We start from the raw sequence: 23,613 nt of genomic DNA on the forward strand, positions 1-23,613 counted from the left end.
CCCTTCCGCCCTTCCGCGCATCCACGCAGACGCTAACAAAATATCGTCCTTCCTTGACCTCTTCCGTTTAATGTTTCAATCTCATTACTGAACTAAGTATCCTTCTTTGTTGGGGCCTCTCGCCCCTAGGCCAGGCTGTCTATAGCCTCGGAGGTGCCTCGCGCACCTCCCAAGAATCCAGGTACATAGCTCAGGCTCAGGTGAGCATTGTTGTCGCCGCGCATTACAGCTATATCATTGTCAGACGCCCACGCCGTCGGCCACGCAGACAGAAACGCCGACAGACAGAAACACATCCGGCTCTGGCAAGCGCCTCCGTCTACAGTACATCGCATGGACCACCGTCACTGTAACGCTGCCACACGCACACGTGTGCGCCTCCACCGGCATGCGCGCCACGCAGAGGCAGCGACTGCATCTTAAAACCACGTATCCGCGCCCGCAGGCCCAAATTCAGAAACGTGGCAAATTTGCTCGGAAGAGATTCTTTGTTGACAATGCCTGACATCAGGCATTTCCAAAAACGACCGGAAACGACATGCACGTCTCACTAAAACACATCCTTCCTGCACAAGTCAAGGGCGGCGGCGAGTGCATTTTTCTGCTTCTCCAGAAAACAAAGGTCGGGTCATTTTGACATGTACAGTAGTCTCTACTGTGCATGACAAGTCATCTCAAACGCGGCCAATTGTTCAAACTCACAATGCATGACGCACTACAGTAGTCTTGAGACGCATCCATTTGTTGTCGGAGCCCATCGCTCGTGATTAGCTGCGTCCGTTTTTTCCCGATGCGCGCTCCAGAACGAAACATCTTCTTCGCCCATGCTCACCCCTGCTCCTACGATGAGATGATGACCAAATTTTCTGTCCGGGTCTTGTGACCCACTCGCGACGTGACGGTTTACCGCATCATCTCTGAGTAACGTGATGATATACCCCGTCCACAGCCACTGTAGACCCTTGAATCATTTTACCGTATGCGCTACTCTACTGTGTCCTCATATCGACACATCCCCCTTGTCTCCCTCCCGGTCTCCCGGTCTCCCTACTCAGTCCAAGTTGCATCCACAACTCAAATCATCGTCTCCCTACTTTTCTGTTTCGCCACTCTTTTTCTGCCTCAGTTGTCCAACAACAACATTTCGATGTCGCTGACTTGAATTTTAGGTAGTGGCACAGGCGACACAAGTTCCCTGCCCGCCCCGGGCGTGACTAGATCCACGTACTGCAGCCGCGACTCTTGGTTGAGAATCCACAGGCGCTTCATTTTCTCGTCGAAGAGCACCGCATTATTCGCAACGCCGTTTTGGATGTATCGATGTGGCATGGCTTTCTTGTCCAGCCTACCCATCACTCGTGCACCGTAGTAAATTGATTCTCCATTCTTCAAACTCAACCCCAGGGGAGTACCCCAGTCGTCCATGTGCACCCGTTCACACGCTTCTGGCTGCCAGTTCCACTCATTCCCACTAACTCCTGCAGTTTGGAGAAGCGTCATTTGCATGGTAAACTGCCCCAACTGCGGTCGGAATATCACATCGATCGTGTTATCTATGAGGAATTCAAGTTTTTCAATGGACGCATTCACAAAGTTTGGGAAGTCTGTCTCGGAGATACCAGGTACGCGCTTAGCTCGCGTCCATCCACTCCTGCCGATCCGATGCGCAATGTAGATGTCTGTCTTGCTTAAATCATCGTCAAAAAAGTTTCGATGACGCACTGTGTATGCAATGATCCGGCTATCGGTACTGACAGACACATGCTCCACAACATCCGCGTTGTCCTGAATATTGATATACAAGCTCGGAATGTCTTCAAGTCCAGGAGCCCAAACCATTTGCATCGCTTCATACCTCGTGATAGGGTCACATAGATTTCGGAAGCGAATCCTGTCTGGCTCTACTGTCACAAGCGTTTCCTTATCCCATGACAAGCAGTACGCATTGACTTTTGCGCAAAGTCCCGATTCCATCCCTTTTTCGAGATTTCCAAACTGGTGTGGTACTCCGTTCGACACGCACAGTTGATTTTTCGATGCTGAAAAGAGTTCCGAGCCGTCCTCGCTAATGGCCAGTCCTCTGATGCTGGACTCATGTAAGCGAAAAGGCTTTCCAATTCTTGTGCCGCTGCTCACATTCCAATACTGCACAGACTTGTCGACCCCTCCAGAGTACAGAACGCGGTTGTTATGACTGAAGAGAATAGCGGAGACCGCACCTCGGTGTCCAACTAATGTCTTCTTTACCATTCCAGTTGCTGCATTGCAGATCTGCAGTTTCCCATTTGCCATAGCAAAAGCTACGAGACTACCATCTCCACTCACTGCCATACGGTCCACTCTACCATCAATTGATGTTGCAAAGCCGTGGCTCTTACCAGTCTTCGTTTCCCATTTCCGAACATAGCCTTCGGAACAAAGTGAGAAAAATGTATCTTCATCTCGGCCTGCGCAGATAGCCATTACAGGCGAAGGTTTGCCCTGCACCTCGTCAAATGCGTCATCCTTGTCGGGAAGACCCACATGAAAAACGCTCGTCACAATTTCCCACGTTGTCAGGTCCAGTACCATTATCTTCCCTTGATCTGAACCAAAAGCAATCATGTTCTTTCCAACAATGGCCATGCATTTTGCGCGATGACAGCCTACAAATGGCATACATTCACGTACTCGGTTTTGGCCACGCCAAACTACTGCCATTCCTTTCGCAGAAAGAACGATAACCTCGTCTGCATGTGTCAAAAACGAAATGACCCAATCTCTGGCTGTCCAATCACTGCTCTTGCGCTCAAATGGCCATCTGATGTCCAAATCCGAATCCCCATATAGATGCGAACGAGATTTTCTACGACCGCTATAGCTGTCAAGAACTTCGATGTTTGCTTCACTGCTTGATGTCTCTGCATGAGCGACTAGGACTTCATCCTTCCTCGGAGAGGATGCCATGGCTTCTATTGGGGTGACTGTATTCAAAATGCGCTTCAGACTCTGATCGGGACTGTCCAGCATTCCCTCCATGGGGCGACACCATGGCCGCTGGGCGTACTTTTCGACACTATGTAGGCACCAATCAAACAGACCCGTCTCTCCATTTGGCGTGCATAGTCGACCATGAAGCTGGTAAACACATTCATTTCGATTCGACGCGCATGCCGGCATGATCATTTTAAGCACCTCGATCAAGTATTCGACATCATTCTCGACTGCCGCCAGGGAGCATTCTCCGCTGGATATACGGAAACGCTTGTCCCTTCTCTTTATAAACGCAGAAATTGTACTTGCGTCGTTGAGTAGTTGGTGGAAGGGTGTATGTGTCTTGTCGAAGTTAAGTGTCTCAATGCGCTGGTAGTCCAAAAGTACCTCAATTGCAGTGGTTATTTCCTGTGCAAGCGTGAGATGGTAAACTATGTTATTCAGCATGTATGTATCGCTCATGACGTTATCGTCTACCCAAAACTGAGCATCATCGTCTTTTGCAGGGGCCCCGCGAGAGGAGAAACGTTGTCTACTTGTCGAGAGAAGTTTTTGATGCCAAGAAGAAACACTCCTAGTATTCTCCGCATTGTGGACTGCACAGGCATGAATCATATCATGCATCTTGTAAGATGCGCTGGGCTCATCATTGTTGGAGTCAAGACGGTAGATGAGGTTTCTGAAACACAGTAGGTCGACAACAAGTTGGGCTTGGTCAATTGTTACTCCCCAGACCGCAGACAGAATATGGAGCGGGATTTCAGTGCCCCTCTTGAATACACAGAAGGAACAGAACAATTCTTCTGGAACAATCATCAAATGGTTTGGCCAAATTGGTTTGAGAGTTGCAATGCTTGACATGACCACTTCGTACACAGCGGCGTGGCCGTGGGAGAGATTCGACGGTGCTACTGATCGGCTCATGGCGTCCCAGTACTCAACCCAGAGAGTGTCCTGAGAAAGTGAGCATGTTTGCAAAGACTGAAATGCTCTCCCAGCTATGCACAACGTCAACGGAAGCCCTGCACATTTCTCCAAAATCGCAGTGGCAGCCTGTAAGTTCTCGTGAGACATGGCTTGAAAGTTATGGGGACCAGCAGCACCAGCGTGTTTACAAAAGATGCGTTTCGCAAGTGACCCAGTCGGGGGATGTGGGTGTAGCTCAATCTCTGGAGCATCCATGATGTGGTGACCCGAAGTGGATATCAAAAGCTTGAACTTCGTGTCACAATTCCTCACAGACACGACGAGGCCCTGAATGAACCTGTACATGCTTCCATCTCTAGGAGAGACATCGTCCAAAATAAGTAACATCGGTTGGCTAGACTTGTTCAGTACTTCCGCCAGACAAAGTATGGCTTTGCGTTGAGATGTTTCGTCTAGGGCAGAAGCGACAAAGGCGTTTGCCCATGCAAGATTGGTGTGGTTTTGAACGAAGCGGACGAGTTCCATAATGAAAGCGGGATAGGCCTGTTGCCCTCCTAGCTCAATAAAGGTCATGGCGCCATGGAAGTTGCGCTTGATGACGGGGTCTCGTGCAATCGAGCGCAGAGTGGTTGATTTTCCTACCCCTCCGGGGCCGATGAGGGCAATAGCATTGAAAGCTGGAGAAGTTGACTCGAGAAACTGCCTCACCCGAGTCTCTGCTGTCTCTTCTGAGTCAGGACTTGCCGGCTCAATTTGCATATCTGGAGCTCGCGGCGGGGAAGGCGCAGTAGGTTGAATTGCAACGATGCCGCTCATCTCGGACTGAAGTACGATAGGCAAGCAAGGGCCCGACTTCTGTTGTAGAGCAGCTTGCCCTGCTTCGGATTCATCCAACGAGAAAGAATTTTCTAAACCTGTTCCCAGAGAGATGATCCGCTGCTAATAAGTCCGTGAAAAATAATTCACTGATGAACCCTCCCTCTTGTTGGAAGAGCAACAAGGTGCACCCCTCAAAGGCAGCCGGAGCGAGTCCTCGAAGGATGACATTGCTTTTTTTTCAAGTCTCTGATCCAGACAATGGACATAATTTCAGCCGCTGCGATTGGAGGTTACCATTGCCAAGGAACCCTCTCAAAATTCCCGTTTTTCAGTAATAAGTAGGCCTGTTATGGCCACTCTTCTTTCTACACGTGTCTACTGCTTGCACCATATTTGCAGTGAAAAAATTAGCTAAATTACTTCATTCCGAAGCCTTCGTCGGCCGAGCATGCCTCCAACGCCGGCAACGTATCCACACGTACTGTACGTGTAGTTGCACACTGCTTAGAGAACCATCCTGTTCTTCCTCTTCGCGCGCGGCAGGTTTCTATACCGCCAGCATCATGTCAAAACAGCCCGCAAGGTCGGATGCCGTGGCTTCCGAGCGCGTGGCCTTCGGCACTGGCGCGTCTGGCTACGATGCAGACTTATACGATGACCTTGGACCGAAATCGCAACGCCAAGGATACGTCACATCCATTGATCCCGTCACCAACTCGGCAGACGACCAGGATGCTCTGCAAGTTGCGCAACAACATGCAATTGACCCAAGAAGCTTCCCCATCACCGCTCCGCGCCATCTTATCGACGAAGCCGAAGCTGCCGCGGCAGTCTTGCATACGGACGATCCTTTCAAGCCATATGTACCGAAAACCATCGCGGAACAGGAAAATTCATATTTAGCTGGCAGAAGAAAAAGGCTACAGACCGCGGAGAAAGGTGAGGCCGCGGAAAGGATGAAGCAGCGCATATGCGAGCGTGAAGAGGCTCAGCGTATACAATCAGGCGCGTCCGCCGACGATAAGGGCAACACCGCTAACCCGTCACAGTCTACCCATGTGAGCAGTGCTTTGAATTCCAGTTCAGCGACGGAATTACCGAAACCGCGACAGAAGCGCCGCCGCCGCTGGGATGTGACTCCCGAGATTGTTGCAGAGGAGGTCCAAGGACAGGCCCCGTTCGTAGCACCTGAGTCCATGATGGATCTGGCTGTGCCTGTCGAAGACTCGCTGCCCCCGTCAGCTGAAAGACCACCGACAGTGCCGGCTGTGCCCGTGAGGACATCTCGATGGGATGCACCCGCTTCTGCGACCCAACCGCTGTCGAGGTCGCGATGGGACGCCACGCCAGCCTCCATGTCTACTACCCAGGGCCCCGCGAAGAGGTCGCGATGGGATAGGACACCAAATGTGCAGTCTGCATCGATATTCCAAACTCCGATGACAAAAACCGGGTCCGCTATATTGGATACACCCATGCTGGGAAATGGATCGCTTGCGCCAGAGCTGCTTCATGCTTCAAGATGGCAAGCAGATATTGACATACGAAACAAACCGTTCACAGATGAGGAGCTTGACAGAATGTTACCTTCAGACGGATACACAATCCTTGAGGCTCCTGAGTCATACAAGCCGATACAGACGCCTGCTCGCAAGCTGCTTGCAACCCCGGTGATGTCCGAACCCTCCGTCTACGTCATGCCTGCTGAAGGAGGGATGTCGCGGGAGGGACTTGGTATTCCAGCAGAAATGCCAGAGGCATTACGGGGGTTGGATATGAAGCCAGAAGACTACACAAACTTTGCAAGCATCCTCGATAAGAATGCAGGAGACGATGACATCCCCGAAGAGCAAAGGGTGGAAAGACGAATCATGCGACTTCTCTTGAAGATTAAGAACGGGGCGCCATCTGTGAGAAAAGTGGCAATGCGTCAGATATCTGAGAAAGCCCGAGACTTCGGACCTGCACGTCTTTTTAATCAAATCTTGCCTCTCCTTATGTCGCCTACCCTCGAACATCAGGAACGGCATCTTTACGTGAAAGTCATTGATAGAATTCTTTACAAGCTGGATAATCTCGTAAGGCCGCATGTGCATAAGATTCTTGTTGTTATTGAGCCGATGTTAATTGACGACGATTACTACGCTCGAGTCGAAGGACGCGAAATCATATCGAATCTAGCCAAGGCGGCAGGGCTGCCAACGATGATTAGCACAATGCGACCAGATATTGACCACCAAGACGAATTTGTACGGAATACGACTGCGAGGGCATTTGCGGTGGTTACTTCTGCCCTTGGGATTCCGTCGATGCTCAAGTTTCTAAAGGCAGTCTGCCGAAGCAAAAAAACGTGGGAAGCGAGGCACACAGGCACGAAAGTAGTCCAGCAGATTGCGATTTTAATGGGGGTCGCCGTTCTTCCGCATTTGCGAGAGCTGGTCGAAATCATTGAGATAGGTTTGACTGACGAACAGGGAAAAGTGCGTCTAATTACAGCCTTTGCTCTGGCAGCTTTGGCAGAGGCTTCCGCACCCTATGGGATTGAATCTTTTGATTCTGTATTGAAGCCTCTGTGGCAAGGAATTCGATTGCATAAGGGCAAAACGCTGGGGGCTTTCTTGAAAGCGATCGGGTTCATCATCCCATTAATGGATCCCGAATACGCCAATTACTATGCGAGGGAGGTGACAACGATTCTAATACGAGAGTTCCGCTCTCCAGAGGAAGAAATGAAGGTGATAGTTCTGAAAGTTGTGATGCAGTGTGTGTCTTGTTCCGGTGTTGAGCCAAAATATGTCCGTGAAGAGATCGTTCCAGAATATTTTCGATGCTTCTGGATTCGACGGATGGCCTTAGATCGGCGTAACTTTCGGGCGGTTGTCGACACAACATTGCAGATAGCCATCAAGATTGGGGGGGGCGATGTTATCGCGCGATTAACGGACGATTTGAAGGATGAATCTGACCCGTACCGACGAATGGTAGTCGAAACAATTGAGAAAGTGACGGAGAAACTCGGTCTTTCTGACGTTGACAAGGGACTCGAATCTCGCTTAATAGATGGACTTCTATACGCGTTTCAGGCACAAGGCCATAGCAATGAGAGCGGTGGTGTCTTGCGCGCTTTGTCCATAGTTGTGGAAAGATTGGGGATACGTGCTAAATCGTACTTGGAACAAATCATTGGTATTGTTAAGTGGCGATTGAACAACCCGAGCACAAGGATTCGGGAACATGCTGCAGACCTGATATCTAGAATTGCGGCGGTCATGAAAGCTTGCGACGAGGAACCACTGATGGCCCACATGGGGACGGTGTTATTTGAATATCTTGGCGAAGAATTTCCGGATGTCTTAGGATCCATTCTGAGGGCAATGAAAGCTATCGTGGAGGAGATCGGCATTGATCAGATGCAACCACCGGTAAATGAGCTACTGCCTCGTCTCACGCCCATCTTGAAAAATAGACACGAAAAGGTGCAGGAGAACTGCATCCTTGTGGTTGGAAGGATCGCTAGCAAAGGAGCACATTTTGTTTCTGCCAAAGAGTGGATGCGCATATGCTTTGAATTGCTTGAACTGCTCAAAGCACCGCGCAAAGCAATTCGCAAGTCAGCGGTTTCCACGTTCGGATTCATTGCGAAAGCGATTGGCCCCAGTAATGTGTTGACGACCTTGCTCAATAATCTTAAGGTTCAGGAAAGAACGCAACGCGTCTGCACAACGGTCGCGATTGCAATAGTTGCCGAGACATGTGAGCCCTATACGGTGTTACCGTCACTGATGAATGAGTATAGAATTCCCGAACTACACGTTCAAAATGGCATACTGAAGTCGCTCTCATTTCTCTTTGAGTATATTCGCCACATGGCCGGGGACTACATTTACGCCGTGACGCCAATCCTTGAGGATGCATTAATTGACCGAGATCTTGTTCATCGACAAACAGCGTGTTCAGCCGTGGGCCATCTGGCATTGGGTGTGCGAGGTCTTGGAGCAGAGGATGCTTTGACCCATCTATTGAATCATGTTTGGCCGAATATCTTCGAGACAAGTCCCCATGTAATCAACGCTGTGATGTTCGCCATACAGGGTCTTACGGCTGCCCTGGGTCCAGGGCTTATGCTCCTCTACGTCCTGCAAGGGCTATTTCATCCTGCCCGGAAAGTACGGGAAGTATACTGGCGAATATATAATAGGCTTTACATTTACGCACAAGAGGGTCTTGTCCCGTTCTATCCAAGCATGCGATGTGCCTTGCTCGAGGAAGACGACGACGAATACGGGCCAGAACGATACGAACGCTCAGAGCTTTTGAATATCATTTAATACAACGGCGTTCTGGCTGTAGCGCAATGCGCGCCACTGACCAGCCCTAACCATTTTAAGGGACGCACCTTCAACGAAAATCTGGGCACATGTTAGCACTGGAAGTAGGTTGCGGTGGTAGAAGGCTGTATTGTACATTTGAGGAAGAGAACAAGCATTGGTTGATTGGACTTCGTGTAAATATAACAAACTAAAGTCTAGAGAACGGCAAACGACTCCGGGTCAATCATCAGAAGTGCGTCCTCTTCCTGGCCCATAGTGTGTTTGTGGACGATTTTGCCAAGAGCTTCTCTTTCCTGGGCAAAAACCTTGTCAGGTGCCATATTGAGTGAAATTTGCGAGGCAACGCTTGGAACAAAGACGAAGTCATCAGAGTGTCCTTTCGAAATTAACGAGAGCAAACCACCATTCCCAAACATGCTAAGAAGGTACCAACTAAGAGCACTGACGTAGCTCACATCCAAATTTTGTCCCGCTAGCTCTATACCGCTCTGTAGCATTGGCCGAAAGCGGGGCGTTAGCGTGAAGGGAAGGCGACAAACAGCCATTCCAGCGAACATATATCGCGCCCATGTGCCCATCACCATGTGAGGCACGATAGCCATGACGACGCTCATAATCTGATTCGCAAGACTCTCTGGATTCATAATGGCTGTCAACGCAGATTTCTCCTTCTTTGCGACATGAAGCACACCTTCTGGGCCTGCAAGGTATTGTCGGCGAGCGGCGAATTGCTCATATGCAATCGCGGAAAAGTTTTGACGCAGTTTCACTGAACGTTTGAGATAACCAGCGTCTCGATGCTTGAAAAGAGTCGTAGGGGGCTCTTTCGTCATGAGGGCTGTTACGTTTCGACGGACAAGCCCCATGAGAAGGGTTGCAATCCAGATGGGAAGAAGGACCCATACACGAAGCAATGGATCAAGCGGTATATCAATGGATGACGGATCTGGTTCTGTCATTGTGCCAAGAACACTAGAGCCTAGACACACAGCAGCAAAGCCACTGCACCATTGACGGCAGACAACGGCACCTCACTATTCTAACAACACCGTGGACATCGCACGGGGGAGAGGGCGTCCTACACATGCCTACAAACCCCACTAACAAGGGTGATTTTGAGAAATCAAAAAATTAGGCGAATACTGGCACAGCCAGTTTCCACTGCCAACTACGCAGTAGTACTCCAGGGCAGTGCCTTGATGCTTCACATCTCAACCACACTCTCTCTCGAAACAACAAGAGAGTAGCAACGCGAAAAAGCCTCTCAACGAGGTATCTCTCGGCCTTTTCCGAAAAATCCCATTGACAAACAATGTAGCCAGTTCAAAGAAGAGCCTCACTAACGTAGAGAACTGCTCCTTGTCCCTCTTCATCAAATCCTTTTTGCTCAGGAGCTCCCCTTCATAGAGCCCGGTATCAGTTGTTAAGTGGGCACTCTAAAGAAACAAAGGCAACACGAAAAAAAGAGCGGAAAGCAGCAGCGGTTTTGACAGTCTTTATAGTTCGAGAGCTTTTCTAGCCATAATGTAGCTTCGTGCTTCTTTCCAAATAGTTCCACTTCTAGAACGATCGTACATCTGTGCCAATCGGAAACGTTTGTGAGCTGCCCTGCAAATTCAGCTGAAAACACTTTCTGCGGAACAAAGAAGCAACGTCAGATACTTGACTTATGTAGCAACTTTCCGGCACACGTCGGAAGGTTTAATGTGAGGTTTTACGGAGTGACTTGATGACATTTAAAGGTTAGGTAGGTGCTGGAGAGGAAGTGCACCCCCGTCAGAAGAATACGTCTAACAAGTATTCAGGTAATCGATCTGCAGAGCTGTTCGGGGCATCCTCATCCTTGTACCAAAACTCGGAGGCTGAAGTAATTTGTGCTCACGGTTTAAAGCTTAGTTAAATTAATTGGTTCGCATCTGTCGCGGCTGATCCCCCGTATTTATAATCAGCCTCTGGAACATTTATACAGGAAGACAATTTGTGAGGCCCTCAACGCCAGACATCAGTATCAGCTCTACCCTGAACAGTCTGAGTGAGAAAAAAGTGCCAAGCAGAGGATCATGTTTCTGATCATGCCGAGGATGGTGCTCTGTCTGTAAGCTAAGCTTTCAACAGATATTCGAGTCTATCTGTTCTAGAGTATCAACGAATTGTGCCCCAGCGTTTCAAATTGTGTTTGAAACAGTATAGTGACCCCCCCCCCCCACTTAAACAGCGGAATTTCTGGCCCTTGCCCTTCGTAAATCATGGTACAGTACCTTCCTACACTTGAACTGCATGCTTCAAAATATATCATAGTCGTGCTACTCTAAACGAATGCAATGTAACTGTCACGTGAATATACTTGAGGGGAAGCTGAATGGCGCTGGTAAGTGGGTGACAAACGGCCTCAGACAAGATCACTTTTCAACTTCTTTCTTCTAGACTTATGTTGGCAAGATGCGAACTGGAAAAGTCTTCCCACCTCCGGTACTGAGTTCTGCGTTATGACAAACTACATCCTGGTTAGAAATTCACGTCCTTCCCAGTCTGTATTACGAAAGTCTATCGAAGAAGCCCTTTCGAGAATTCTTTAAACCTTGTTTCTTTGATGCCCTCGGAGCCAAAAGCACACTTTCATAAATCTAACTCACGGCATAAACTCCACTGAATTCTTTGTCTTTATAGCATTCAAAACTGTTTTCCCGTTGCTGTATAAGGTATTATTGCTGAGGGTCAGCACTCTACAGAAGTGGTGTCCCAATTGACGTTCTGTTTCAAGATTATGCATTTCTGCCACATAAAGGGCTAGTCCCATATGAGACATCGCTGTGAACATCGTCATTCTCTAAATGAAAGGTAACCCGGTCGAAGAGTCCTCCACACCTGGTCAATTCAGGGACTTGACCTGCAGCAGTGTAGAAGTGAAGGGGTCGCCACTATGGACATAGGTACAGTAGGGCACTGAACGCTTAAAGCACCACTATACATGCAGTGGCGTTCAGGATTCTACAGTATTATGTTTAGTGGGCATTGTATCGTCAGAGACAGCATGTACAAAGTTCAACAATTCCTCGCTATGGATAATTCCTCTATGAAGAGCACAGTCTTATTGCGACTCAGCTCCTTCTGCCTTCCTTGGATGGGAAGCGTTCCGAAATATCTTATTTTTTCTTCATTTTTTGTGCATGTCGACGATCACGACGTCAGCCGCCCGTATCAGCCAACCGTCTTGAAGTACCGTAGTTCTCTAACCCACCTCCTTGACAATTTGCGCTTGCGACCAGAGAGCTGAGCAGCGTCTTTTGAGAACTGCTATCTGATGATGCGATGAACCACGCGATTCTACGTCAACTTCCACGACTAGCCGCTTCGGTGATCAGGCCGAGGTCCTCCGCCTTCGCCGCTCATCGGCCAGCAGCGACACGGTTCTTTTCATCGACCCCTGCTCGAAATGTTGAAAGCCCTGGGGCTTCGAAAGGCCTGGGTATACCGCCGATCGAACCACCGACGAAGGCGCCGGAGCCTCTCACCTCTACACCGCTGATTACAGACTCCGCAGGTAGCGCGGAGGTGATTACCGCTGCCTCCGATGCCGCACCCTCCCTTACTGACGTCGCCACCTCTGCTGATGCCATTGCAGTCGAGGCTGTAGCACCATGGTCTGATACTCTGCTCCAGCCTGCCGTCGCTCTTCTGCATACCGTACATGACGTGACAGGTCTGCCTTGGTGGCTAGCAATCGGAGTGTCTACGATTGCAATCCGTTCACTTTTGCTCCCCGCAACTCTCATGACTATGCGGAATTCCGCGCGAATGACCGCTTTGAAGCCTGACATTGAAGAAAGGAGAAATGTTGTAATGGAGGCCGTTCGTTCAGGCGATCGTCCGCTCGCTGCAAAGCGTCAAAAGGAGATGCAAGACTTCATGCGCAACGCCGGAGCAACTCCGCTGAAAGTGCTTGCAGGACCTTTGGTACAATTCCCCGTCTTTATTTCGTTTTTCGTTGGACTAAAGCGGCTCTCTCAGTCGGATCCTACGTTTGCAACTGAAGGGGCAATGTGGTTTATTGACCTCTCTTCGAAAGACCCAATGTTTGTTCTCCCCGTGGTATGTGGTGCATCGCTCCTTGCCATGACAGAACTGGGTGGGGACACAGGGTCGACTCAAATGAGTAAGGAAATGCGCTTGGGAATGAGGTGTATTGCAGCTTTGTCAGTGCCAATGACATATTGGTTTCCAACAGCTGTGTTCTGTTACTGGATTCCCAACAATGTGTTTTCTATTATGTTGGGAGCGGCGTTGCGAACAAAGCCGACTCGGCAAATGTTAGGGCTGAACGTGGATGTATCCAAAATCCCCGGAACAAAAGCAGCAAGAGCACTAGAAGCAAAGCTGGCCGCGGAAGGGAAGGGCACGCTATCGCCTCAGATTTTAGATCCGACTTTAGCGGTGGCAAGCTATGCGAGAAGCTCTTCAGTGGTACCAAATGCACAGACTGTGAAACCGGTCTTGCTCAAGCGGAGACCCAAAAAGAAAGTGAAAGCCACCATAGACTAACAGACTTGTCATTTGAATTCAACTCCACAACTTGAGTGCTGACCACGCGGCCATACTACTGTGCATGTTTTGGGTTTCAGCAATTCGATGCAAGAGGCATGTACATAAGGGATCATCAACGGGCTTGCGAATGCCATCTTTCACAAGATTCACACTTACAATTAAGAAAAGCGCTGATGGTTAGATTTCGTCTTCGACATAGAGGAGATCCGCGCGAAAAAGCTGTTTAAGTGTGTTTCGAATAGATGGATGGGACTCTGCCATATTTGAAAGAGCGCAAGCATCAAGTAGTCGCGCCGAGCAGATTGCTTGTGCTATTTCGACGCTTTCCACTGCCCATTGCTCCCCGTCAATGTACATTGCGGTTCCCTCGTCATTCTCAAAATATGTAAACACAGTGCCTTCCTGTTGACGCAGTGCAATCTGGTTGCCATTCCGAAGAACCGTCTCTATTAACTCATCAGCCTTAGCATCGGAAAGTGGTTCAAAATCGGGCTCGTGGCCGCGAAAGCGTTTTGGCTGACTCACTTCCTGGGCGAACCAAGTGGAGAATCGCTTCCGCAAATGCTCGCCCCTCAAGAGTCTGTCCATCACACCCGCATAGGCATGCTCGACCGCATCAGTAGTAATCCGACCCGGATCGTCAGCGTTCTTCACAATATCGCTGGCAACATCTCCGAAGAACACATTATCCAAACCCTCCTGTTCCGCGACATCATCGACCCATCCTCGCATCAAGTCGGCAACCGTTGGTGCGCGAAAACCAACGCTGAAGGTCATACATTGGTCATCCAAAGACACGCCGTGATGCGGAAAGCGCGGCGGCACATACAAAACGTCTCCCGGATTGAGAATCCACTCCTCGTCTGCAGGAAAGCCATCCTTCAGTACCCGCACATCGCATGGCTCAACAAGAAGCTCCTCGGCTGCGGAAATCGGCGTGTATGCTGTTTGCCAGAGGCGCTGTCCCAAGCCCTGAACAAGAAAGACATCATAGTTGTCAACATGCGGTCCGACACCGCCACCAGGGGCGGCGTAAGATACCATGACGTCATCAACGCGCCAGTTAGGTATGAAGGAGAAGCTGTCGAGAAGTTGGGCGAGCTGGGGTACGAGACGGTTGGCGTCCTGCACGAGTAGGGTCCAGTTTTCTTCAGGAAGCTTTGAGAACTGGTCCTCCTCAAACGGGCCGAGCTTGAGTTCATACGGACCCGTGCCATTGCCGAGTATGAGGCGAGAATGAGAGCCTGGTTCGCAGGCTAAGCCGGCGAGTTCATCCGGGGAAAGAGGGGAGCAAAAATCGGGAAGGAGGTTGCGAAATAGGACCGGGCGCTTGCCCCAGTCGTTGGCGAGGAAGGCATCCCGGGTGCGGGGATCGGTAAGGAGGGGATGCGGGGCAGAGGAGGCGGACACGGCCATGCGCGCAGCATGGTGGCGAAGCGATTGGCGGGAGTTTGGAGGAGAGCGGACGAGCAGATGAGCGGGGGAAGTGCACGATCGATTCAAGGCAGATGTCAGCAACGAGAATGTGGGCGAATTGCAAATGAACAAAGTTGCGGGTGATTGCCCCTGCTTGGAGGCCATGGGGATATGGAACGCAGCGCAGAGGGAACGGGAAGGCCGCCGCACCACGAGAGAGCGTTGGGTGCGATGATCCTTGCGGCGGCAGATGTGAGATAATGGTCTTTTGCCGCGAATGCCGCTAATTTGATAAATTGTCACATGGATCAAAGCGGATCTCGGATAATAAAGCTCGTCCCGGAGTTGCTCAGGAAATGTTTCATGAAGCTTGATTTTCGTTGCACTGCCTGAGAGTGGTGACGAGTGAGCAATTACTGAGTATCAAGTTGGCCGTGGAATTGCCCTGGCTGCAAGGGACTTTGATACAGGATCTTTTTCATGCGAAAGGTGCAAATACGTACCATAGCAATATATATGCTGTATATATTGAAGATTTAGGTACGCTCCGACAAACGCATCAAGTGGGGGATGTGCTGGGTTATATCGTTGTGCTGACCATTACAAACATATTCTGTGAGCAAAACAGAGGTGAAATAGTGCGTTTGTTCGGAGGGTTAGAACACATTACACGTGAGTTGCCCCCTACTGCAATACATCTATACGCGGCTTCTGCGAACGAAGAAGCGGATAAAAGTAGCAGGCACATGTTACTGCGAGGTAATAAGGGAAGGAGATAATGTTTTCAACAGAAAGCAAGCACCAGAAAAGCAAACGACTCCACTCTACCTTCCCTCAATCGAGTCTACGCACAGCAAGGTCTCACCGTTACACACGCATAGCACTGCACATCATGATCTGGTCAATACAGGAGATAAGTTACTGTGAAGCACCCCGCACAGCTGTGCAGTGCCGGAGACATCTCATGCTAGAGTGGGAATGTAAGAACAGCACGTCCTGCACTACAAATTTTCCAACAAGACAGACTTCCCATCCTGGTTTCTGATTTTGATCACCTCTAAAAAATAAAGAGAGAACTATTTCACACGTGCCACTTCTGGTACTGTATGATACTGTAGCTGTACGTGTACAGTAAAAGTTTTGTTTGGTGCCGTCTTGAACCAGCGGAAAACAAGGAAACAGAAAACGGCTTCGGGTGGTCTCGCAGAGTGTCCCATGCACCGGCTGGGCCACAATCCATGGCGCGAAGCCCTTCGCATTAATATTTCCCTCCAAGTAATACTGTGCCCGGCAAGACAGACCTCCCCCTCACCTCCAACACAAGGTTGTAGACAAAGTCAATCCTTCCCCCCTCCCCCCCCTTCGATACACCCTCCTTGCCCTTTGTTCTGCTCTCCATCACTTCCGGTGTTAAGAACACCGTATCTCCACTCATCTCCTTTTTCCCTCTCGCAGACACGAGACCCATCTTAACTCTACAAAGAGAGCACGCCGACGCTCACACATCCGACTTTATTGGAAGTGCGTTCGTCTCCAGTCAACTACCGGCTAATTTTTCCCCTTGCTAATCCTCACTCTGGCAAGCGTCACCCCACCAAGATGGCCAGGCGCACCTCGGATCGCTTTGTCATCAACATGTTTCCACAACCAGTCCAAATGGATCCGCAATTTGCCGACAACATCTGGAGCACCATACGCCACGCGATTTCCGAAATTATGAACCGCAACATTTCCAACCTCTCCTTTGAGCAACTCTACCGTTTTTCCTACAACATGCTCCTGCACAAGCACGGCGATTTTCTATACAAGGGCCTGCTTGACCTCCTCACAGAGCACTTGCAAGGCGTCGCCGCTCTCATCAGCGACGCAGATTCCGAAGATTTCCTCCCGGAGATCAAGCGTCAGTGGGGCTGGTTTTCCCTCTCCCTGGCAGATGTACGCGACGTCCTCATGTACATGGACAGGCATTATGTCAAGAGCAAGCAAAAGAAAACTGTGCATGAGCTGGGCTTGTCCCTCTTTCGTGACGTCGTTATTCGCAAGTCTACCATTCTCCCACGACTCACGGGCACTTTGCTCGGTAGTATCGATAAGGAGAGGAATGGCGAAGCAGTGGATACCCATTTGATACGCGCCATCACGCGTATGCTGGCTGAGTTGGGCAACGACAAGCTTGGCAAGTCATTCTACGTCAATGTCTTTGAGGAAGATTTCCTTGAACGCACGAAGCGCTTTTACGCACGCGAGGCACGTTTGTACTTATCAGAGACTACTTGTTCGGATTACTTGAGAAAGGCCAATAAGCGCATCCAGGAGGAGCACATGCGCGTTGAATCTTATCTGGAACCGCGAACGGATTCTAGGGTTCGCAAGGTGGCAGAGGTTGAGCTCATATCCAAGTATATGACTCGTCTCGTCGATATGGAGAACTCCGGGTTGATTTGGATGCTGCGAAACGACAAGATTGCAGATCTTCGCCTGATGTACTCTCTTTTCCGCGACATAAAGAAGGGGGAGGAAACGTTGCGCACGAAGCTAAAGGACGAAGTCTTGGAACGGGGCACAGACCTTGTCCAGGATCCTGAGAACATCAGAGACCCTGCTTCGCTTATCAACGCAATACTTGCTCTCAAGGACAAGTACGACAAGATTATCAATTATGCATTCTACGTGCCCGCGACGGGTTCCTCTGAGGTTGTCACGAACGCGGCTGGCAGTACAAATAATGCCGTCGGTCATGCAGACCATGCAGGAGCAACGTTTGAGAAGCGTGCCTTTTCTTCCAGCGGAAATGAGGCAGCGTTGAATGTGACTACGTCGGATTCATCGGTTGCACGTTCGTCTATGCCCACTAGTGGAGCATCCATGTCAATTACTGGCGCGACGAACGACACTGCTGTTGCGATTTTGCCGTATGCCGATAAACATCCCGACAAGCGATTTGTTTCTGCCGTCAACGAAGCTTTTGAACGTTTCATCAACAGTTTTTCGAGGGCGGCGGAATACATTTCACTCTATGTTGACAGGCTTCTACGAAAGGATCTGAAGGGCAGCAATGACGATGAAATCGAGGACAAGCTGGATGCCGTCATGACACTGTTCCGCTATCTACATGAAAAGGATGAGTTCGAGAGGTACTATAAGCAGCACCTCACAAAGAGGCTCCTCCATGCTCGGACGGCTTCCTCTGATGCCGAGCGAAGCTTTATCAGTAAGATGAAAACAGAGTGCGGATACATGTATACTTCTAAAATGGAGGTCATGTTCAACGACATGAAAACTAGTGAGGAAACGTCGAAAGCATTCAAGTCAAAGATTATAGCAGAACACACAGACATGCGGGGGATTGATCTTAGCGTTGCAGTTTTGACGACGATGAGTTGGCCAGTGACTACCGCACCTGACGTTGTCCTTCCGTCTGCTGCAGTGCATTGCACGAACAAATTTGAGGACTACTATTACGGGCAGCACGAAGGGAGGCGACTGACATGGCAAAATTCTCTAGGAACAACTGAAATCCGGGCTAGATTTAAGGACAGGTCACGGGAGTATGATTTGTACTCGGTTTCAGTATATTCAATGTGCGTACTGATGCTTTTCAACGACGCTGACTGCTTGACATACCAGCAGATAGCTGATGCAACAAGAATTCCGGAAAAAGACCTCATTCGCCATTTGCAGAGCGTGTCCCTAACCAAATACCGAGTGCTCAGGAAGGATCCTCTAGAAAAGGACGTGAAACCAACAGATAAATTTTATTTCAACGATGACTTTTCCTGTCGCAGCAGACGGGTCAAGATGCAGGTCATTTCAGCTAAGAAGGAGGATGAAAGGGAAAGAAATCAAACGAAGGGACGAATTGACGATGACCGTCGACCAGTCATCGACACGGCCATAGTTCGCATCATGAAGCATCGGAAAGTGCTCGAACATAACAAGCTCATCGTGGAGGTGACGTCACAACTAACATCAAGTTTCGAACCGAACCCACAAGACATCAAGAAGAGAATAGAAAGTTTAGTGGATCGAGAATATTTGGAGAGACAGAAGGACAACCGGCAAGTGTATCAGTACCTCGCATAGGAGGAACAGCTGGAGCTGACTTCGTTTCGCATTGTATAGTTATTAGGGCCGCTGTGGTAGCTCGCTAGGAGGTGGCGATTATGAGCAAGTTGCTTCAGTGACTGATTCCCATGTGTGCAATTTTGAGAGTGCCTCGACTCTTGATGCATTCTGGAATTGCGCAAGGTTACTAGGGGTATTAAACATCGTCAAGCCATTTGTCGAAGTCGTCTGCTTCGTCAGAAACACTATCAACGGCCACAGAATTCTGTGGTTTATCTTCATTCGCACTCGCAGATGTAGCCTTAGCATTCGGGGTCATATCTGAAGCCTCCTTTGACGAGGGTTTGCTTGGCTCTTGTCCGCCAGTATCACACCCACGAGAAGCCCTCTCTTTCACTACCTCGTCGTCGCTGTCGAAGTTAAGACCCGCCAACGCATCAGAAAAATCTCCCATGGTAGTATTCACACCCTGTTTCCCCCCTGACTCTCCTCTTGGATGATCGAACGGTTCCAAATAATTCTCAGCCACATCCTCCTCCGCAATGCCCAACGTGAACCTTGACCCCTCTCCCAACGTGATCCACAACGGGACGCTCTGCAGCGCTGCTTCCATTCCCCCCAAGTCGACAGCAAACAGTGCATCAACAGCATCCTCGTCCAGCTTGTACGTATCGGCATAAGGGTCGTCTGCCATAGAATTGAGGGCAGCTTCCTCAATGTCAATGCCAGACTCGAATTCATCCTCTTCCTCTTGTTCCGGTTCTCGATACGCGTACGCGTTTGAGCCGAGGTTCTCTAATTTACGACGCGAAGTGGCATGGGCTTTAGGGGTTCCGCGACCGTGACGCGGGCCAGATGAACCTCGACCGCCGCGTTTTGATCCACGCAGGCTGCCGCGCCCTCCGCGCGTTGTTTCTCGCGTACCGCCGCGACCGCCACGACCACGGCGGGCGGAACGCCGTCGAGGATCAGAAAAGCTGTCACCTTCCATCGAAAGGGAAAATCATTTCTTCGACAGCAGGAAAGTGTGTGCCTTTGGGTGGAGAGAGGTAGGGCAAAAACAAGGAGATGCGACAGTGATTGTGTGAAGGAAAAGGGTGGGAGAAAGCAGATCAGAATTTTACAACATCCGGAAGTGCCCAGGCGATGTGCCTTGCGAGGACCTCTAGAACCCCGGTACGTGTACAGCAGTACACGTGGACACTGCAGATCTGTAACAGAAAGTTTTCCCAGGAAACATGAAATTGTTGAAAATTTAGGAATGGTCACACAATTTAGTACCATGCCATTGCCTCCATGATGGATCCAGATTCAACCCTAAGTCGCCGGCGACCAGAAATCCTCCAAAATCTACAATTTAATTTATCATATCGTTGCCGGCTCGTCGGCGGAGTGTCTGATTTGCCCTGCCCTTCGACAATACGGCCCCGCCGACGTCCCACCTTGGTCAGCGAAACACAACAACCCGCGCAGCACACCCAGTATTATCGCCCGGTCTGGTTTGTGCTCTTCGTATCGCGAATATCCACGATGAAGGTAAGCCATCACATCCTTTCTCACTCGCGTTTAATGTCGTTTGGTTTTCGTCGACTGGGATCGCCCGACATTGATGGCCGCGGCTCTACATGCAAGCCGGAGCACAAGCGGATCGTGATATTACTAGATCGCTAGCTGCGAGTCTGATTCCGCAGACATGTGCGGCTGGCACTACATCTGTAGTGATCCGCGCGTCTCGCTGCGATTTCCGCGCAGTTCTTGCATTGATTCCCACCATCATATGAACACTCGCTGACTAAACGTAATTCCCTCTGCTACGCAACCATATCATAGCTCAATCTTGCAGACCCGCAGACGGGTGCGCAGAAGAAGATTGAAGTCGAAGATGAGAAGAGGCTTCAGCACCTTTACGATATGCGCCTCGCCATGGAGATCGACGGTGATGATCTCGGTGAGGAGTACAGAGGCTACATTTTCCGCATCATGGGTGGCCAAGACAAGCAGGGCTTCGCCATGAAGCAGGGAGTGCTTACCCCGAACCGCGTCCGTCTCCTCATGTCCAAGAACACTCCTGGCTGCCGAGGCTACGGCATGCGCAGCGGTGAGCGCAAGCGCAAGAGCGTTCGAGGCTGCATTATTTCTCATCAGATTTCCGTCCTCAACTTGCTCGTCGTTAAGAATGGTGACTCTCCAATTGAGGGGCTCACCGATCGAACCATCCCGCGTCGGTTGGGACCGAAGCGTGCGTCCAACATTCGTAAGCTTTTCAACTTGTCCAAGGACGACGACGTGCGTAAGTACGTTATCCGCCGTGAGATTCCCGTTAAGGAGGGCGCCAAGGAAGGAGCCAAGCCGCGTTCGAAGGCGCCAAAGATCCAGCGCCTTGTCACTCCGCAGGGCATCCAGCGCAAGCGTAAGAGGTATGCCAGAAAGATTGCTTCCATTACTGCTTCGAGAGCGGCAGCCGCTGAGTACGAGAAGCTTCTCGCTCAGCGCAACAAGGAAGCACGTGAGAGCCGCAAGACGTCCCTCTCGAAACGCAGATCGGCAAGGGAGCAGAGCTAAAATAAAAGCTAAATAGTTCGCAGACTTCGGTCTGGATCGATTTTTCATTCGCAAAGCAGCAGCTCTCTAGACGTATTTCGCTAAGCCCAGACAATCTGGGTGTGGTTGGGCTGCTCGTGAAGCTACTCAATAAAGTGTGGATGAGGATGTATTGCATGGACTACGCCTTGACTGTCCTCACACCACATGGATCACACTCAACATGATAGTGGTTTTTGACAACCGTACCCTATTAACCGAGAAAGCTGGAAGTCCGGTACGCGTCCTCTACAGAAGTGAGATTAAAGCTATCGTGGAGGACAGGAAAGGAGCAGGGCTGACTGCGACAGGTGCCTTTTCTCAGTTGAGCGAAGCCGACGAAAGACGCCTCACCGACCTTGGAAAAAAGTATATTTTTGTTAACTTATGTACAACCGTTGCTGCTCATACCAATGCACTGCCCGGCGAAATTAGGTTAAGACTAGTGTTATGCTGTGAGACGGCAATGTTAAGTCTACCGCGGCGAAATTAGTCATCCCCTTCCTTGATGCTTGAAGCCTCATTATCGTGCACGGTCTTCGTGAAACCCACTCATCCTTCTCTAAGAATCCAGATTTGGCCGAAGAGCCATCCACTCTCCTTCACGTCCTGTCACTGAACTCAACAGCAAAACCATACGGCCACGACACAACCCACGTATATCAAGCGTGCTGTTGCAGCTCTCCCTAGCGTCTGAGAACACTTGGGAGGGTATATTTCTTGCGAAGAGCATCAGCATGCAACTTTGTCGAAATAGCATTCGTTAAAGATGGGAAGGCTGCAATGACGGCAGTAACACCAAAAAGCACAGCCGTTTGCCAACACGACGCGGCTGCTTCTTCCATATTTCCATGAAAGCCGACGAACGCATACCGCGCCCCGAACAGCGTGGCGAGCCCCGAAAAGCCGATAACGCCCAGCACACTCACTACGAGAACGACGGCTCGCCCACTGCTCATGCTGGCTTCCGGCGTTTCCTCATCCATCTCTTTCTCCTTGATTGGTCCCGGATTGACATTGAGGTTGCGCTGTCTGATGCCCGTGCCGAGGCTGAACGGGTTTTCGTCTCGCATCGGAGCGGCGATGGGACGTCAGCAAAACAACATCATGAGGGAGCTAAATTTGTGCCCGCTGCCAGTGAGTAGAGAAATATTGCGCTGAGGTTGCTCGCTGGCGATGATTAATGTGATTAAAAAAAAAAACGAAGCGCTTATATAGAATTGGCCCAACGACCTATCAGAACGTGAAGGCAAATAGGTGATTGAAAAAAGGACTCCAGTCTGGCCAGGCTTTGAAACACAGAACAGATAACTCCTGATTTTAACCTTTGCTCATTGTCACCATTTCGTCCATGCATGACAGCTTTACGGGGGGAAGAACACACGATGAAGTCCTAGAGAATTCTCAATGCATCCGACAAGGTGACGGACTAACAGAAAGAGACCACTAAGATACCAATAGAGGTCGAAGTTAGAATAAAGCGTCTTACGCGGGGCCGCATCCAACCGATGGATATTCTGTGCTTTCAGAGTCATGGACGCCCCATCTGAAGTTGGACCGTTTTCTGGTCCCGCATCCGCAACCTCGCGTGGTGTCGCGGCCTAATATCTCCTAATATCCTGGCTCGATCATAATTTGCCCTGCGAAATTGAAATAGCGAATTGTTGGCGATAGCAGTCACACGAGTAAAAGCGATATGCATGAAAAGACTGTTGTCGATCGCTGCTCGATCATAGTTTGACGTCCATGTCTTTACCGTCATTCATTTGCTTCCCAGTTGGAACCCAGGCCTGCAAACGCTTGAATTCCATCTGTCCAAGCCATAGTGCTTTCTCCAACTCCTCGCCCTCGAGATCCTTCTTCTCGCGAAAGTCTAGAAAATGCAATATGCAATGACCCGGCTGTTAGACCCCAGGAATTCATCATCCCTCCCACAGACTCGATATTCATCAAGCCCCGG

General features: G+C 50.0%; 9 protein-coding genes; 4 read left to right on the forward strand and 5 right to left on the reverse strand.

Annotated features, from left to right (window-relative positions):
* Window positions 1-43: 43 nt before the first annotated feature.
* Window positions 44-4,716, reverse strand: CHC_T00008975001 (WD40-repeat containing protein). XM_005711675.1 is given in 2 exon segments: window positions 44-1,122; window positions 1,123-4,716. The coding sequence occupies 1 exon segment, from the start codon at window positions 4,714-4,716 to the stop codon at window positions 1,123-1,125; it is 3,594 nt and encodes a 1,197-aa protein (XP_005711732.1). The 3' UTR covers window positions 44-1,122.
* A 566-nt stretch (window positions 4,717-5,282) lies between these two features.
* Window positions 5,283-9,047, forward strand: CHC_T00010088001 (Putative splicing factor 3b, subunit 1, SF3b1). Its single transcript, XM_005711676.1, has one exon. The coding sequence runs from the start codon at window positions 5,283-5,285 to the stop codon at window positions 9,045-9,047; it is 3,765 nt and encodes a 1,254-aa protein (XP_005711733.1).
* A 197-nt stretch (window positions 9,048-9,244) lies between these two features.
* Window positions 9,245-10,009, reverse strand: CHC_T00001317001 (hypothetical protein). Its single transcript, XM_005711677.1, has one exon. The coding sequence runs from the start codon at window positions 10,007-10,009 to the stop codon at window positions 9,245-9,247; it is 765 nt and encodes a 254-aa protein (XP_005711734.1).
* A 2,350-nt stretch (window positions 10,010-12,359) lies between these two features.
* Window positions 12,360-13,589, forward strand: CHC_T00001318001 (hypothetical protein). The gene has a single exon (XM_005711678.1). The coding sequence runs from the start codon at window positions 12,360-12,362 to the stop codon at window positions 13,587-13,589; it is 1,230 nt and encodes a 409-aa protein (XP_005711735.1).
* An 8-nt stretch (window positions 13,590-13,597) lies between these two features.
* CHC_T00001319001 (hypothetical protein) lies at window positions 13,598-13,726 on the reverse strand. Its single transcript, XM_005711679.1, has one exon. The coding sequence runs from the start codon at window positions 13,724-13,726 to the stop codon at window positions 13,598-13,600; it is 129 nt and encodes a 42-aa protein (XP_005711736.1).
* Window positions 13,727-13,769: 43 nt separating this feature from the next.
* On the reverse strand, window positions 13,770-15,173 carry CHC_T00001320001 (hypothetical protein). The gene has a single exon (XM_005711680.1). It carries the CDS (start codon window positions 15,171-15,173, stop codon window positions 13,770-13,772), a length of 1,404 nt encoding a protein of 467 aa, XP_005711737.1.
* Window positions 15,174-16,607: 1,434 nt separating this feature from the next.
* CHC_T00001321001 (hypothetical protein) lies at window positions 16,608-19,318 on the forward strand. XM_005711681.1 is given in 2 exon segments: window positions 16,608-19,091; window positions 19,092-19,318. The coding sequence occupies 1 exon segment, from the start codon at window positions 16,608-16,610 to the stop codon at window positions 19,089-19,091; it is 2,484 nt and encodes an 827-aa protein (XP_005711738.1). The 3' UTR covers window positions 19,092-19,318.
* Window positions 19,317-20,357, reverse strand: CHC_T00001322001 (hypothetical protein). XM_005711682.1 is given in 2 exon segments: window positions 19,317-19,868; window positions 19,869-20,357. 1 exon segment carries the CDS (start codon window positions 20,355-20,357, stop codon window positions 19,869-19,871), a length of 489 nt encoding a protein of 162 aa, XP_005711739.1. The 3' UTR covers window positions 19,317-19,868.
* Window positions 20,358-20,372: 15 nt separating this feature from the next.
* Window positions 20,373-21,839, forward strand: CHC_T00001323001 (hypothetical protein). XM_005711683.1 is given in 3 exon segments: window positions 20,373-20,609; window positions 20,904-21,635; window positions 21,636-21,839. The coding sequence occupies 2 exon segments, from the start codon at window positions 20,373-20,375 to the stop codon at window positions 21,633-21,635; spliced, it is 969 nt and encodes a 322-aa protein (XP_005711740.1). The 3' UTR covers window positions 21,636-21,839.
* Window positions 21,840-23,613: the final 1,774 nt, after the last annotated feature.

This window comes from Chondrus crispus, genomic scaffold (genome assembly GCF_000350225.1).
Source record: "Chondrus crispus Stackhouse genomic scaffold, scaffold_1, whole genome shotgun sequence".
NCBI classification, from domain to species: Eukaryota; Rhodophyta; class Florideophyceae; order Gigartinales; family Gigartinaceae; genus Chondrus; species Chondrus crispus.

Bases quoted from the DNA above. Each gene is read 5' to 3' on its own strand.
- CHC_T00008975001 (XM_005711675.1), bottom strand. From the start codon at position 4,716: ATGAGCGGCATCGTTGCAATTCAACCTACTGCGCCTTCCCCGCCGCGA.
- CHC_T00010088001 (XM_005711676.1), top strand. From the start codon at position 5,283: ATGTCAAAACAGCCCGCAAGGTCGGATGCCGTGGCTTCCGAGCGCGTG.
- CHC_T00001317001 (XM_005711677.1), bottom strand. From the start codon at position 10,009: ATGACAGAACCAGATCCGTCATCCATTGATATACCGCTTGATCCATTG.
- CHC_T00001318001 (XM_005711678.1), top strand. From the start codon at position 12,360: ATGAACCACGCGATTCTACGTCAACTTCCACGACTAGCCGCTTCGGTG.
- CHC_T00001319001 (XM_005711679.1), bottom strand. From the start codon at position 13,726: ATGGCATTCGCAAGCCCGTTGATGATCCCTTATGTACATGCCTCTTGC.
- CHC_T00001320001 (XM_005711680.1), bottom strand. From the start codon at position 15,173: ATGGCCTCCAAGCAGGGGCAATCACCCGCAACTTTGTTCATTTGCAAT.
- CHC_T00001321001 (XM_005711681.1), top strand. From the start codon at position 16,608: ATGGCCAGGCGCACCTCGGATCGCTTTGTCATCAACATGTTTCCACAA.
- CHC_T00001322001 (XM_005711682.1), bottom strand. From the start codon at position 20,357: ATGGTACTAAATTGTGTGACCATTCCTAAATTTTCAACAATTTCATGT.
- CHC_T00001323001 (XM_005711683.1), top strand. From the start codon at position 20,373: ATGGATCCAGATTCAACCCTAAGTCGCCGGCGACCAGAAATCCTCCAA. The intron at 20,610-20,903 runs GTAAGCCATCAC...ACCATATCATAG, and splicing joins CGCGAATATCCACGATGAAG to CTCAATCTTGCAGACCCGCA.